A 17792-nucleotide genomic window follows, 5' to 3' on the forward strand; every position below is an offset into this window, starting at 1 on the left:
CCCCGCCCGAATTTTTAGGCATTTCCAAGAATTTTTATTGAACCGACAACAAGAATTTTGATTCACATCGAAGCACGTCAATGTGTTGTATAAGTATTCAACTAGATCATTTTTTATTTTTTTCATTTTTTACAAAAATGCCGAATTGGAGGACGCGATTCAGTGGAGCGTCTTAAAACTAAATGGTTTCGTGGTGGGGACGATAATTAAAATTAAGTTCAAGTTAGAATAGTGAAACAAAATTAATTAGTTTCTTTAGTAAAATGGCGGTGTTGGGACCATAACACGACACGTCTTTTCAGGATGACTCTGATAATTTCATTTTCTACATGAGCACAACATTTACAGACAAGAATATGTGTCCCTCTTAACTTAACATCTTGGGTACTAACGAGAGCTGACTTAACAATTTTGAATGGAAAGCCTTGTAGAAAATTATACCTTTGAATTCTTCGAATGGAAACAAGTTAATTTCGTTTGAAACATTTTTCCGTCAGATGCTTCTATTAGAAAATACACCGATATCCATCAGGTTGAGACAGTGTTATCCCTACCACTTCTTCACCCAGCTTGCCTTGAGCGCGTCTCTGCGTTATGCTCTATACGTGACGGTAACTCGAGTTACAAATTATCCAAAGGGGAGAAGTAAAATTTTATTTTGAAATAAATAATTTAAAAATATATCATCAACGTCGCCGAAACGATAATATTTTACTTGATAAATTAAAATCTAACATGAAATGATTGTTTCCTTTCAATTACTTTTCTCCGAACAAGTTGAAATAATTTTATTTCTCTCTAACTTTCGTCTTCGTATCTTTCGCGAGGGTATCCCGTCGACGAGCATCCCGCTTTTCATTAATTTCCAATAAAGTGTTCGGAAACGGTTAATGCACCCCAGAAATACATTCGGGGTAAACGCACGGAAGCGCAGTTTTTAATTTATTCAGGCGTCTGAAGACGCCACGACTTCAGAGGGAATAAAGAACGACCTCCTCGGCTCGCATTCCATTTGCATAACGTCGAAATGAGAAGCAAAGAATGAAGGCGTCTATTTAGACGCGGGGACAAGAGCTCGTTCGTTCATAGTTCTACTCCCATAACGCGTCCACTCATTTGAATATAAGAAGCTGGCTGTGAATGAACGCGCCCCCGGCTCTGTCGAGTCTATCCCCATGAAAAACCGCGTTAAACATTTTCAACTATACCGCAACTTCGCGATGGCTATTCAAAATTAACCCATTTGTAACATAACGACTAATTATAATATATGTAATGGATAACGCTTTACATTTCTACGCTCTTTGAAACGTGCTGAACTTAGTTTCATATTTCAGCAACAAAACTTAAGCATGCGCGTATGGTGAATATTTCTGTGTCGTTTATGACGAGTAGATTAGTTTTGTACCTTCCTATTTTTTATACATGTTTAAAAATTGAAATACGGTCGTCAAAATGTATATATATGTACAAACTCTGAAATTGATAAATACTTAAAATACTTAAAATATATACGTTTGAAATGGACGAATGATTTTGCGAGTAATTGTAATCATTGCAGAGCAATTACCGAAGCATTCGATATGTTCGCGATTTGTCATGGTATTCCTGAATTAATATTTCCAGGAGCAGAACATTGCGATTAGAAACAGAATGCGGTCTTAAAACGTACGGTTCTCTATTTTATTTTCCCCTCCAAAGCGGATTCGTTTCGTGACCCGCTCTTTCAATCGCAATTACTCCCGAATTCCCATTATCACCGGGGCCCACCTTATTTAACTTTGTTTGAAGGATGCCTTTTTATAGTCGCATTTAATCACTGCTCGTCGACGACGGGTAATAGGTTTAGTTTTCGCGGGCAAAGAATGCCAGCCATATTGCATCATAAAAGAAGCTGTAAAAAAGCTCGTCGCCCCTTTCTCGCGACCAAGTTATCGTACTTTTTTTTTTTCTCGAGTTCATCTCTCTAGAAATATGTTTAGTTGCATCACTTGTCTAAAATAAAAATCTATAACATACTGGCTTCTAAATAAATAAAAAGAAAGAAAAGTTATAGACTTTAACCCGTCGATACCGAAAGTATTGCCTTTTTTAATTGTCTTTGTACGTGTTCTGTATCAAATTTTGAGCATGCGGTGCACTCTAACGTCATCTAAGGGATGTAACAAAAGTATAGTGATGCTACCTAGACAGTTAGTTAGCTTTAGATGTAATTTAACGAATTTAAATTACACGAAATAATTCCTGCGATTGTATTTTTTGTTTAAATTTAAAGTAATCGAGAGTATTAATAAACGAAGTTTAAAATACGATGAAATGGTTCGGTATCGTAGAAAATATGTTGAATGTTATTTTACATCAGAAGTTCCAAGTTGCGAAGATGCACCCCTGACTCGGTTATCCCCGGAACTTACGTTTTACTCATTTCGTGGTCCTACTTCCACCCGTGGGATCCTATAAATTAATTTGTTTGATTACCGGGATAGCTTCAAGTTTTAGGGCAAGGAGAAGTTTGTCGTTAGTCTGTTTTAGTATTAATTTAATCTCGAACACGGAAACCATTCTAATTATCATTCAAATAGTCTAAATATCTCTTTGATCACACGAACCTGGTTTACTTCTGTCGTTTTTTTTTTTAACATTTTTCTTTTTTAATAAGGATCAAGATATCGAAGCAAATGCCTCGCGAATTGTCTGCACAACAAAATTCGTCCCATAGAAAGTTAAAATAAAAATGCCTCGTTATACCAAGTGGTTACTAAACGAAGAATGAAATTCATCCTTGTATCGTACCGTAGATAAACGCGATCTTCCTTTATCGTGTTTGCAGCAAGCGCAAAAAGGCCAGTTCCACGGAGATGGCGAAAGGTGGATCCAAGAAGATCGTGCCGGTCGCGAAGAAGAGCGGCGCAACCGATGGAGGAGATCCAGATTACGAGCCAGAGCTGCCCCACAGTTGGGTCTGGCGCATCCTGAGGGCTGCGCTGCCCTTTCAGCTGGCCCTGGTCGCCCTCTTCTGCGCCGCCTGTCTGCTCGAGCCTCACTGCTGCGAGGCGACCAACACTCTGAATCTTTCGCTCACCCCTCAGCTGCGTTACGTCAGAGGACCGCCGCCTGTGTGAAAACCTCGTCACGCGTGGCATAATTTGGTAAATCATAGCGTGCATCATCCCGCGCCTCGAAACTCCAGAGGAGTGCGAACACGTTCAGGCGAACCGATCGATTCCTCAGTCACACAGCTCGATTCGAGCTGGAGAACAGCCTCGACCTAGCGTCCGCTGACCGGGTCACCGTTCGACAATAAGAGCGCACGATTTTCGAAAAAATTGTTCGATAAAATTGTTTCGAGAAAGTCTCGAAAACGCTGCCAATGTGCTTGTAATTGCAATTATTGGGTTGATGAACGAGGGGGAGTTTTATTATACTCTGTTGATTTCTTCTGATGGCAATAGCGATAGATTGAATTTTTTAACACCTTACGAACCGCTGATACCGAGATTCAGTATTCATATTTTGGGAGCATTGATGAGGTTTCGACAGAGAGAACACTTCAGTTGAACTTTAACTAGTTTGTTCGATTGCCAGTATATTATTGTACGTGTTCATTTTATGTACGTATACACCTTTGGATATTTGTGCAATGATACCTAAATACAATAAAATTGAAGTCTTACCCTTCCAGAGGAAATTCACTAGCTCTCCACCAATGAAGACAGCTGCTCAAGGGGAAGGGGTCTTCGTTGGTGCATGAGTCGGTTTCACCTAGAAGGCAAAGAAATAATGTTGTAGAGTGTACATATCAGAAAGAAGTTAGATTATAGCGGAGGCAGAAAATATTGGTGAATCGAGGACACTTTTCGCAACTGTTTATCACATGATACACGATACTTTTATACTATATCATTTCGATTCAATATTTGAGAGGCGAGTGGATATGTACCTTCTGGTTTTTGGCTTCATCGATTCTCAAACGCGATTGGTACAAGCTCATGGAACATAGAAGGGATTCGAGTAATTTAGTGGGGAGAACAAAATAGTTGGGAGGAGATCCCTCCATGACCTTTAGCAACCAATATTTTCTGCCTCGAGTATCGATAGGTTTTCAATGTAATTATACGTACTAGGAGACTTATGAACTGAAAATTTGATACTTTTATATTTTGTAGCGAAGAAACTCGAAACAAGTTGCAGAGTATATATTCAAAGAAGAAAAACATATTTTATGCATATATTTTGTAGTATCCGATGGCAGAAAAATATTTTTGATAAAAAGTATGGGTATTGCTTCTCATATTCAAAACAAACATTATAGCATATATAGTACAAGCAAATATATCATAATTTACTAATGTAATAAACGTTGCGACATTCGATTCAGGTCCTCTTCAATAGCAAATATTAATTATGAATGGGTTGCGTACATATTTGATTGCCTGATGTACTTCGTGCTAAATTTATTCATAGTTACTTTACGTTCTTTTCAGTTTTATAATTAATCTTGTTACACTGAGGGTAACCCAAATCGAAGGTTAAATGCTTATGAAATAAATAATCCAATGTTTGTTTTGAAGAAGAAATACTGAAAGAGAAATACTGAATTAGGGTACCACAATGGGATTCAATGGATTCTGATATTCCTTCGCGTGTTTACACCAATTTACTTGAAACACAATAGAGTGGAAACTACAACTTTGAAAGAATCCTATGACTGTAGCTTTAATGAAATGCACACGAGTTTATTATTTACAGCGCATCATTTTAATACTGCTACTTTTGTAAGAAAAAATAATAACTACAAACTACCCGACAGCACAAACAATAGAGACAAGTAGTAGGATCATCGATGCACGAAAAATTAATTGTGGTACTCTAAGGTTAATATTTGTACCGGTCTGACTTTTTTTTTTATTATCAGTCAGGTTTTATACTCAAACTATACACACTATTTATAAATCAAAACTTTTCAAACTTTCTTATTTTCTCGAATTTAGCGATATCATCCTTTCATCTACAAGAATTCGTACTTCAGCGGTTCCTAAGGTGATTTCAACATATTGTTACTAATTTTGAGCGGTAATACAGATTCAATAGAATTCTGAATACTTTCCCGAGGAACAAGTTTCTTCGTATCTCAAAGCACAAACACGTACCCTAGCATCAATCAACCCCCAAATTCGAGTGACTTCGATCAGAAGAATCACTTTTACCAAATCGCATCTAAACGCACCGTTAATTTCTAAATCACCTTGGCGCGATCCCCGAGCTCGTCTAATTTACGACGCATTGGCAACCGTACACTGCCGTTAGAATATTTTTCAAAGCCACCGTTTGTCAATTTCACAGGCTCAAAGACGCGACGCGACAGGAGACATTCCTGTCTCGCGCTCGGTGAAATCTTAGACTGCTTTTAAAAATGCAACGAATTCGCGTTTCGCGAGAAAAGTGCGCTCGATTGAAGTTGTGATTAAGCGTAAACGTAACGAAACGAAAATAAAAAAAAAAAAAGAAAAGGAAAGAATGAAAGATGCAAAACGAGTGACTGAGCCGCGACTAATATGGTCGCGAACAATGAGCGCTACGTCAAAAAAAAAAAAAAAACGTAAACGATGCCGCAAAGATGCATTGTTCTTTTTTTTATACGTTTTTACAAGGTAATATTTATGAGTGTAAAATCGTAGAAGCGACGCGTGGTAAGTATAGTTCGTGTTCTTAGTATACCTGCTGTACCCATGTTCGCGACACGAAGCCACACGGATGGTCATTGGTTCTTCGAGCCAAGCAACGTCGAAACCTCGTCGGAACACGCGAACTCGTACTTCCGGATGGAACGATACGAGAATATCGACAGATAAGGTTAACGAAGTATTTATAAAGAGGAAACTTTATCTTTCCCGGTGGATTTGCAGGCGGTAATTATTTATTCTGCGAGGTTTCGAGGATGTTCGAGGCACCGAAACGGTGTGGCATCCTTTGTTATATAGTATAAATATTTATTTATATATGTTGCAAGTTATATATATATATATATATACATATTATTGTTCGTAATTTAACGTCGATTCAGAGAGGTGACATTTTTATTTTTTTTTTTCTCGCGAGAAGAGAAACAGACCAGATAGATAACGACGAGTTCGTCGCTGACAGATGAAAGTATTTCCAAATGTATGAACACTTTTCAACAACTATATACATATATATATATATCCATGCATGCGATGTTAAACGACAGTAATACCATCATTTTATTGTTTTCAGTGAGTTTGTTTGTTTGTTTTTTTTTTTTAATAATTTTGTAAAGATGATTGCAGCCTGCAATGGCTAAACGACGTTGTACGCATTTAATGCTACCGTGGGAGAACGACAGAACCTTAGTAGACGAGATTCTGCGTCGAAGCGGATTAATATTCGTGCAGAATATGCACAAGAGAAAAAGTTGGTCTCGTTATGATACGACGAGGTACTTACAGCTTCGTACGTGTAAAATTTCAAAAGAAGAAATAGTAGCAGAGTGAGAGAAGACGCACGTGATATTTCCAACGTGACGGTCGATTAAGGTTTAGCAGAATGGAGTTTCTGCTAAATGGAGTTCTTTCGTGAACAGATCTTAAAAGTTCCCTTTTCGGTTACCTCGTTAATCGAAAGGCCTCTCAGATCGGAAAGAAACTTAAATAGGTGGACATCAGTTTCCTCGATTCTGAAGAAAACACGACTTTCTCGGCTGAGACGGTTACAGTTTCTGATATTTTCCTTGGAATTCTAGAAAATGGTGTTCCGTAAACGACGAGAACGGAGTCCTATCGCGAGAGGCGTTGCTTCTTCGCAAACACAAAGTTTCGATGAACAAACGAAACGAATCTTTTCGAAGTTCCTCTCGAATTTCACACATTCTATTAACAAACCGAGTTGTTCAAGTGTCGCATAATATTTATTCCTCGCGAGCTCGATGGAAACCACGAATAGACGATCCGTCGTGAATTTACTAACGAGGAAATCGAGAGTTCGACGAGACGTGTGACGATTATCGTGACTTCTTGACGAGATCATGCGTCACACTGCGGGCTAAATGTACAAGAACGTGTACAGCGCGCTGCGAAAAGAAAGAAAATTTGAGAAAGAGACGATTTTCTTAGCGAAAGAAAGAAAATTTGAGAAAGAGACGATTTTCTTAGCGAAAGAAAGAAAATTTGAGAAAGAGACGATTTTCTTAGCGAAAGAAAAGTGGGAGTGTGCAAAAGTTGCACGATCGAAGCGAATGATCTTCGAGGATAGGGGGCGATTTTTAACGAGCGTTCGAACACGAACGATACGAACGATTCTTCGAGAGAAATGTTCTCTGGTTCTTGCCATTCGAGCAAAGGATCTGTTGGAGTTCGAGAAAACCCATCGTATCCAAACGATTAACGAAATACTATGAAAAAATGATTTTTTATACGTATATTGCTTCTAGTTAGTGCTTGGACTATTGAATTTCTACTTGTGTAATCGTATTTACGAGGAGTAACGACCGACGATATAATGCAGGTGACACTTACGTCGGAATTATCAATAATCGCGTGTTTTGTATTTTCGTTTCATCGCTTTGGACGTCGCTCGTCATCGTTTTTTGAGAGTTCCGAGTCAGGTACTCTCATTGAACTCTATTTTGTTACTTTGGTAGGTCTTCATTTTATTTTTTGGAAATTTTGGAAAGCTATAATATTTGAATTCAAAGTTATTTGTGTTAATATTTTGGTCAAATTCGAGTTTATTATGGAACACTGTTGTTTGATTGACAATCAACAGCTGCAAAATGGCTGTTTGGTTGAAAATCAATAACTTGTATTAAGATACCCAGTTGTAGATTCTTCAGAAATATTATTTTTACACTATCAAATTTGTCTTAATTATTTGACACATATTAGAACATTTAGAACTTGGAAGAGAAAAATCACTCTTCAGAACAACACCAATTAGATTATTGTATGTATCGATATTATCCACATATATCAATCGTCTTTTAAATAACAGAATTATGTAACAGATTATATAAAAACTTCTAAAACACCTCACGATATATTATAACAATTTACATTCACATTTTCTTTCGATTTTTCATTTATACCATAAAAAGAAATAACTTAATTTGATTGTAATTTACCTTGACAATAATTTCTACTTTCAAGGAATAATTTACCGAAGAATCAAACTGTAAATAGATCAAATTAAATCGAATTTCAAGTTAGATACTGACTATCGCGACGATTCTCCAAGCGATTAATGTTAGATAGCAATAAGGTTGTGCACGCGTTCAAATATACAGTTTTCATGGACTTCCGATTGGTTCGATTGGAATGAAGTGTTTGCTTGGTTTGAAGATCCGGGCAGTGAAATGTCGATAGAAAATCGGTGACCGAAAAAAAAAAAAAAATATAAGGGCGAAGGTTTGGAATTTTATTTTTCTATACCGTAGAGAATATTATTTTTCATAATGACAGCGAGTAGTTTCATTCGCTGCCTATACGATAGGAATTTAGAGAGAAAGCAAGAGAAACAGAAATCTAGAAAAATGGGACATACAATTAATCGCTTTGTATTATAGTTCTTAAACGGTTACAAGAACAAGAATGGCCGATCGAGAGCTTACATCGAGCTCGGCAGTTCATTTTTAATGTATGCAAAAGTTCAGCTACATTCGCTCTGGTCATGAATTCAATGACAAAAAAATAATCCGTCATTGTATTTTCGCGATACTTGAAAGCCTTACAGTTAATGCAAAATAAAAATTAGCAGTGTAAATAGATGCGTTGAGAAAGTAGCGAACTAATCGCAAGATAAGTTCGAATAGTATTTTTTCTAAATAAAGAAAAAAAAAAGGAAACAGAAGTTTATTGATTTTCGTAGAGGTGAACGAAATTAAAGAAGTCTATTTTGTGAGGTATTTTGTATGGGGAGGGAATTCATAGAAGATAGGAAGCATATTCTTTCGATTTTCATCTTAGGACGAACACGAGTGTCTTATGCTTCAAAGTGAAACGAATAGATGGGCTCTATTTTTCAGTAAGCAATTCGACGGAAAACGTTTCGTATTAACGCAACAATTATTGGATGAAATCCATAATACTTGTCAGATTTTCGAGCATTGCTTAATGGCGAACAGAGCGACTACTATCAGTCGATTCGAACTCTGTTGGCCACCGAATGTCACCAAGGAGTTATCCTCGCCACTCTGTACCACAAGCACGGAGATTCATTATGCCAGGAATAGTAGAGCAGCAGAAATGGGCAAAATTCATATCTAAATTAACATTTCGTATAATTTCTATCATTTGTTTGTTCAATAATAATTGCAACTTATGTTGAAGAGCTGACTTTCTTAATAATTACTCGATATATACCTTTTTAAGGTAAAGTTTGTTATTATTATTAATAGATGTAACTAGAGAATCAAACTTTATTTACAAAAATATGGGGCATACGTAATTATGAATGTAAGACATTTTGACCGTTGCAATCAAAACAATTTGCAAATATCAACGAAGAAAATAATCGAGAAGAAGTGCATATTTAGAATTTCATGTTTTCTGCGATTTTTGAAAGAAGCTCTCCAATTATAAACTGTAATTATATTTCACGTTGAATGAATATAAATTTACTCTGATAAATGTTCAATTGAATAAACTCTCTAAAGTGTTATCGGATAGACGTTCATTGTCTCGATGAAATTTTATTTGAATAATAAATGATCGGTAAAACCAATTCATCGAAATTTATTCCTGACGTTTATTCTACCGAACATTTAAATTGCTATTCATTTCTATATTTATTCCAGAATAAATATCTGCCAATTCTTTCATCAAAATTAGAGAAATATTTCCACGAATTTCTGACGTCTTCCGGATAGTGGGGGTGACATTCCGCGGCCAATTGATCTCGACGCGACTTTGCGAAGTTTTCTTTTAGTAAAACGACGAAAGATTCGCGCGACGCGCCGCTCGCAGTCGCTAGATATGAAATTAGGAGTGCTTAGATATTTCGCACGATGCTTACTGTGTAAGCGTACACGTTTAACGAGTGTGTTATCGTGTTTAGCGTTAATATAAACCTCTGTCGAGACGCTTCGCGCGGTTCGTGGAACGCACAACGCGTTTCGCAGACTTCGGTTTTGTATTTCTGGAGACCTTTGTGCACGCCTGTGCGCGTTCGGTACTGGGCGTCTCAGACCGTATTTACGTTGACACCGAGAATCGAGAACTTCGAATCAGCCCGAGCCGAGCTGATCGAGCTGGAGAGCGTAGTAACGTTCGTGATACCGTGTCGTATCGGACGATTGTGTCTTTTTGTATGATACTAGAAAAAAAGAAAAATAGAAAAAGTGGTAGAAAAAAAAAGAAGATACGAAGGTGCGAAGAAGAAGAATGATCGTTGAGGTCATCGAACGAATGTACCGAATGATCTGTACTTACGTGTTCTGGATCGCGACAGATAACGGTGACCATGCATTACATGTACGCATGCTAATACACGAAAACACAAACATATACACACACAGAAGAGCTTAAGAGTACAGAGTTTAAAATTTAAGCGCCGGTTGTATTCCCTACATACGCCTAATGATTTTTTTATTCTTGACATCTGCAAGAGGACCCTCTTCGGAGTCACTTGTGTTAGAGAGAGAACTTAAATGAGGAAAATGGAGCGATTTTTCTTTTTTTTTTTTGCTAAATGATCGATACGAGTGGTAATTATTCAGAGAAATTTAGAATTGGTCTTCTGTTCATCTTTTCTGTTAGGATGAATGGATAAATGCATTTATAGCGTATATTAACGAGGAAACCAAGAGCAACACGTATTTACATAAGTATTTCATAAATTAGTATAATAATATCGATAATATTTCATTTTGCATAAATGCATATAACTATTTTGCATATGGTTTTCATATTAGCATACGCTATAAATTCATGAAACCTTCGGTGTACCACTTCAAGGTGTCCGTAATGCGTATTATTAAAATCTTATTTTATCCTTTTCAGTTTTCGAGACCTCGAAATCACTTTCCATGTGGGAGAGCTCATCTAACCTTTGTATTCAATGTGTCTCGATATTTAAACGAATATTATTTTTCCCTTTTAAATAAAGTATTTTTGAATACTTTGCATAGAAATGTCGATTTTCAAGATTATCCCCGAGAAGGATAAGAAATAAAATTTTAATCGAAACTACATTAATTAGAATTAATATTCTACGAAAGGAAGTGAGATTTACTTTAATTATCGTTCGCGAAAAAGTGCTTCATTTTCACCGCGATAAAGAGCATTATCGTGCACCTTGCAGGATCTATCGCGCGGCGTATTATTTTTTGAAAAAACCACAGACACCTCTAACGTTGCCAGTTAGGCATCGGTTAAATAGAACGTTGCGCGCCAAGTTCCATGGTTTTACGAGTCTTTGGTTCGTCGAATTTACGTTTTACGCTCAATGTCTATGACTCGGCCGTCTGGCTCCAAGAACGTTGAATGGAAAAACTGGACTCGACGAACACGAGGCTTGCCTCGCCAGCCTTATTTACCTATGATAATGTGTATAATGTACCTGAGAAATCAAAATATTACTTAGATACAGTAAAACGAGAGGTATCGTTGCTTCTCTCTCCGTTGCATATTCACGCCTGTAATCGTAATTGATCGTGTCGTGGTTATACCTTGATTATAAGCTTGATTTGTCGCGAAATGTATTCACCTGCGTTGCTAATTTAGCAGCTACTTAGATATACGTTGCATGCGGTTTTTTACTTTTAACGAAAATTATGATACTGTAAGGCGATGTGTAAACGTATTGATATGTATCTCGGGGGAAAAATCTATAAAAAGAAAAGAAAAGATACATTTACGGTTCGCCGACGAACGTTATTATCATAATAATCGATATTTTTATGGAGGGCCGCAGTTTCTGGCGAAATTCACGACCAATTGAACGCGTGAATTTTATGCATACGTGACGTGCGCGAGTACGGGAAAATATATTCAAGAACTGACGCAGGATGTGCGTTTATGCAAAATAATACTAAAACAGTATTATCGGGAAGCAGAATCCTCCGGAAATTAATTAAAGTAGCTTCAATTTTTAATGATAATTCGTGAATAGCGAATATAAAATTTGTTAAATTGGATGCTTGAGAAATAAATTAAACATCCATAAATTAAAATGCAAAACAATATTACATAGTATTATTAGGAAATTAATTAAAGTAGCTCCAATTTTTAATGGTAATTCGTGAATAGACAATATAACATTTTTTAAATATATCAAGTGATTACATTAAAGATATGAGAACTAATTATATCGAATGCTTAAGAAATAAGTTAAAAAGCCATCACTGCTCTCCTTTTGATCGAATTACCAAACCAACTGATAAACTATTTACTTTCATACGTTTTGTATATGTTACCCCATATTAGTTCCCCATATACACGCTGTAGATGCACAAAATTCGCAATCCAATTTCAAATCCCAATCAATTTTGCACGCTGTTGCGAATTTTCCAAAAAAGAAACTGCGGTCCATTTTGCGACAAAGCTATCGAACGTATACCATCGAAAGTACGATTGCCTGTTTGTATTGCGTCTGCTTAAAACTACAAGCGAAATCAACCCTCTGCGAACCTCTTTTTCATAGTATTACGAATCAGTATATTTTTGCATCGACGCTAAAAAAAAAATGTATGTTTACGTCGATTGAAGCCCTTTTCATATCATAACGAAAAACAAGTTGATTCGCAGAAGATTGAACTCGATTGTGTCGATAAAGTTTTATTCGAACATCTCGAAGACACTATTGTACTTTAAGTAGCGTGTATGCTTTACGTTTTATTTTACAGTTAGGCGCCGTAATGTCGGACGTAAACTTATTGGATGACGATGATCGTGTCTACGATCGATACAACTGGTTTTTTTCTTCTTTTTTTTTTGTTCAATGTTATCGTTAAGCTCATCCATGAATTTTGCCGGTGGTTTGTTCTGCCGTTTAATTTTGTAAACTTTGCGTCAGTTACTGCGCCGAAATGGATTGTCTCGCCCGCAAAGAAACACGTTCGTTTAAATTGCACCATAAATCACAGTTTCGTTACGTTATTTCTTTATCTTTTTTTTTTTTTCTTTATTTTGAAAAGATCAGGTTTGGTTCATTTCGAAAAGCGATATCAAACAGACGTGTTTCCGTACGGTTACGTATCTCTTCCCATTTTTATATACTTATCGTTAATTTTATTTTGCTCAGACTCGTGCAATTTTGCCATTCACGATGTGCTCCGTTTCAGACACGCGCTCCATTCGCATAAAAAATTCATTTCATCGAATCATCACTCACATGTCATTGCGTCTATAATATCGTATACTTATATCCGATCAATAACGATAATATTTTCTACGATTACGGAGTATTCCAGTGTATTTTGGCACTACGGAGAAAATAAATTACAGTTTTGGACAACATTCTGTTTCAATTTCTTTTGATAACGCCCCTCTGATCCTAATTTTCTGCGTTTCAGAGCTCGTAGACCGATTTTGAGATATTTAAAGGCGCACCACTGCTAACAAGTTTGAAAATGCTGGACGCTTTTACAAAAATTCTAATGATCAATGGTAGAAATTCTTGCGTAACAAAGAACGCAAATTTGGCAGTCTTAATCGAACCGTTTATTAGTATTATCAAAATTAATTTTTATTCTGCACAGATTGATCATTGAATCGTAAACGATAATCAGTATAATATATTTTCATTTTAAATAAGGAAAACTAGAGTGCAGTAGTGATCCAACTTTGTTTGTTTTGGAACATGTTCGATGGACAATATTCTAATTAAGAAGATGCCAGGTAAGTGATATTTTCAAACACATTGATAAAGTTGAAATTATTTGCGAAAGTCTCGTATAGTATGTAGTTCGCGTTCGCTGCCAAAAAATTTAAGAGAGTGAGAGAGAGAGAAAGAGAAAGAGAGAAAGCGCAATGCTAAGTGTATCCGCAATAATAATCCAGTGAGGCGATTGATACAGAGGTAGGATGATTGCGGTGTACCTGCGCCCGATTGTGGCGGCCTTAGTGAAGTCAGTGCGAAGGTAGGGATATTAGAGGTTAAAGGGCGCACCCGCCATGTTATTACGACTCACACCTGTACCTCAGGTAGGCCAGCCGCGGCCAAACTTTTCTCTGAGAATCTACTTAATGGTTTCAGGATATCGTAAGTCGGAGCTGTAAATAAATTATTACTGCGACTGCGCGGTCTTTAATCCGACGTGCATAGATATGCCCTTTAATCATGCGACGAGTAACACGTTGCAATTCCGAAACGGGATTACGTACGTACGTTCCGGCATTAACGTGGTCAGAGAACGTTCTAATGTACGGAATGGTGGCCAAACTGCGTCTCGCAGGTCGTATCTGTCTCTAACGGGCTCGCTAATTACACTATTTCGTTTTATACACTCGGTATGTACTATATACGCACATGTTAACCATGTGTATATGATATACTACATAGCTATTTTTTTTTTTTTTTTACAAAATCACACATACATGTTTGTAAAGTAAAAAAAAAAATATATATAGCAATAAAATAAGAAAATGTATACAGTAGGGATCATAAAATACATAATATACTGTATATATTCCTGTTTTATTGCTTCGAAATTGTAGTAGTACTTTTGTTGTTTTAGGAAGAAAGAAATAGAAACTCGTCGTGTATGTACGTATTGAAATTCAATGTTCAATTCAACATTTCTAATTCTAATGAATTATTGAATATATATAGAACTGATATAAAAAATAAATAGTATGAACCGATATTAAACAATTATTAAATTATTAAAATATTAAACAACTATTACTGTTTGCAAGAACTAAGTAACCAAGAAATGAAAACGGATTACGAACATTTTAGTTGGCATGCATATGCACATATAATTACGTATGAATAGAATAAACTGTAGCTACTGGTATGACAACGTTTGGCCACCACTGTAATATAGTTTCGCGCAGTACGGGAACGGTCTCAGCCTCGATTGCATAGATGCTCGCGTAATCGTCTCGAATGATACTTTCCAGCTAGCTTTTTTCTCTTAATTGCCGACAGGAAAATAACAGTTAGGTGTAATCGGCGCCTCGGTAATTTAGGTACCGTTTGAGCAATTCGATTACGTTTCGTAGAATGTTCTTCGTGAATGTCGGAATGTTTGGATTGCGAATGTTTGGTGTTAGCGAATTACCAACGATCTAATGTATGTATATAACCCTCCCTCCCCTCTCCCACCCTCTCCATGTAATCTCTTTACTAGAAATCGATAAAGTATCAAATTGTGTTGGATGTTCTTTGATTTGTCGGGCCCAATATAAATATAAAATGAAACTAACGTATAGTTTAGAAATTGATATAACACATTACCGATATTTTGTCCAACGCGTACAAGTTCCTCTTAGAAATGTACGATATTCCAGAAATGGAAATTATAATACAATAGCCTTGGCATTCAGCAAAATCCTTTGGCAGATATATTCTTAAAGGTCTGCACTTTAATAAAACGGACGAATGAATTGATATTTGGAAAATTCTAGACTAAGCTACCGCCTTAAACAAAAATAAACGACCATCTGAAAACGTCTCCACGCAATGTCCGTCACAGAACAGAGCAACTTTCACGAACAACCTCAAATATAAATAACCCCATGGTCGAATACCCCGTGGGCGAATTCATCAGAGGTTCCGGAATACATTTCGCCCAGCGTCAGTGCTCTCTGCAACGTGCCCGAACCTCCAGCCCTCCTCGAACAGTTAAACAGCCAAGTCGGCGGCTCTAATTTGTAATTTACGAGGTGAAGAGGAAGAAGGTAAGAGCGCGAGTGACGCGACCGCCGTCGACGCTGGCTTAACAGTGGCAAATGAGCGAAGACAAGAAGTATTATTTTTTACGGGGACGACCCCCAAGCGAGCAAATGGGCTGTGTCGCCGCTCCTCTATGACTCCTACGGGGTTCTTTTCCTCTCTATCGTCGCACGGGACCCTCCGCTTAAGTAAGCAGGATCCGTCCGCCCCTCAAACCCCCCTGTCTTCCTCCTTCCTCGGCTTCGCCACCCAAAGGGTTGAAGACTGGGCGGGCTGTAAATTACCAAGAGGGCATTTTGATTAAATTTTTTATTGTAGCAGCCCGGTTACAACCAAGCTTGCCGGCGCGGGGGTGATTTAACCCTCGCGCCAGGCTTCCGTTTTTATTTTCCATTCGCGTACCTGAATCACTGATTAGAAGTAATGATTCGGCTCCCGCGAATCCCTATCGCGAGAACGCTCGTAAAAGACAGCACCAGGATAAACGGGATGTGTGTTCGGGATGTTTTTGGAGGGTTGGATGTAGAATACGACTGGATGGAATCACGCTGTTTTGAGGAAGATATATGCGGATGTTCTGACAGAGACTCTTCGCTGGACAGAGTTTCTTAATCTGTTCGAATAAATGTCGCACCATGTGCGTCTTTCTCTAATTTGTGATTAATAGTGACCAGAGAAATGATTGTAAATAGCATATTAAATAGATGGTTTATGTTCCGTGTAATGAAGAGCTCGTTCAAAGCACGCTATATGAATTAAGTCTAATAAAACGAGATATCAATTTAGCTTCACCCTCTTGGCTCAAATAATTATTTGACAGAGTCAGGCTTAGACTTTGAAAATCGAAGGGAATGTTTTTGTTTTCCTTTGATTTTCATCGTTTCGTACTTGGTATTAAGTTCGTCGACTCTATGTAGACTCTATGTAGACTCTATGTAGAGTATGCATCTATGTATGTATACTCTATGTAGAGGGAGATCGAAAGGAGTTTGATTCCTTCCATCTCCGGGTCTCCAGACGCAGCGACCTCCGCGTCGCGAGACCTGGTAATCGGTATTATTCGTGACGAACAATCCTTCGTCGCGAGTAATATCGAGCTAATGGCTGCAAACTTGTAAAGTGTAACGTGTAAAGTGAAATTGGATTTAGATTTGCAGATTGACAAGATCGAGGAACCGTGGCTGGTACTGGTGGTCCGTAAAAGAAGATCCTTGAACCCTTAAAACGTTACATAAACGTGCAATTTCCAACAATCAACATTGAAGTTTCGTGTCGCGTCAAGTTATCGAAAGTAATTCGCTACGTTTTTCTATTTAGCCACGTGAAATTTCTCGTTATCGTTCCATCCTCGAGCTGTGTCTGGGGGATTGATCACGAACGTCAGGAAAGGACACAGGATGGGCAAGAATCGTACGCGGCTGGAAAGTTGGCCCGCGTATGAACAGGTTCAGGCTGATAACAGAAATTCCTTCGCGCATCCCGTGGTCGTTCGCGAAATGTCCACCAAGGGACGAGGTCGACCGCGCGGGGGTGAATCGACTCAACAAGTGTTACGTCAGAACAAGCTTGCGTCTACGCCACGGTCGATTCGCGGGGGTGGCGACGTGCACTCTCATTCCGCGCCACGTAATCGGAGGCGGTTCCTCCGCCTCGCGAATTCGACGTACGATGATAAAGCACTAGATATCTACAACTCTGCCTTTTCAAAAAAGCCCGAAGACGACGACGGTCTTGCAAACTCTGTTCCCTGTGTGTCACTTGTAACATTAAAAGGTAACGAATGAAAGGTAATTCCATTCCTAGCCATCGTTTCAAATCTAAATTCTGCACTTAACCCTTTGCGGACCGAGCGCTCTTCACCGTTTCGTTCTAGCAGGTCCGCGTTGAATCATATTTTTCTTTCTTAAGGCTATTTCTTTCTGTGGCGAATTTTTCGTTAC

At 37.8% G+C, this 17792-nt stretch overlaps 1 protein-coding gene and 1 long non-coding RNA gene across 9 annotated transcripts in view; one reads left to right on the forward strand and one right to left on the reverse strand.

Moving 5' to 3' along the window:
• LOC128884809 (klarsicht protein) overlaps positions 1-13469 on the forward strand; it is a 168879-nt gene extending 155410 nt beyond the window's left edge. For all 3 annotated transcript variants that reach the window (XM_054138445.1, XM_054138446.1, XM_054138448.1), the window contains exon 21: positions 2831-13469. In XM_054138445.1, coding sequence (XP_053994420.1) covers positions 2831-3122 — 292 coding nt within the window. In that variant the 3' untranslated portion in view covers positions 3123-13469. The remainder of the gene's footprint in view (positions 1-2830) is intronic.
• Positions 1-17792, reverse strand: part of LOC128884817 (uncharacterized) — a 107896-nt gene that overhangs the window by 43188 nt on the left and 46916 nt on the right. For all 6 annotated transcript variants that reach the window (XR_008459481.1, XR_008459485.1, XR_008459482.1 and 3 more), the window contains exon 2: positions 3675-3762. This is a non-coding gene — a long non-coding RNA (uncharacterized LOC128884817). The remainder of the gene's footprint in view (positions 1-3674; positions 3763-17792) is intronic.

The sequence above is a fragment of the Hylaeus volcanicus genome, chromosome 2, assembly GCF_026283585.1.
Source record: "Hylaeus volcanicus isolate JK05 chromosome 2, UHH_iyHylVolc1.0_haploid, whole genome shotgun sequence".
Taxonomy (NCBI): Eukaryota; Metazoa; Arthropoda; class Insecta; order Hymenoptera; family Colletidae; genus Hylaeus; species Hylaeus volcanicus.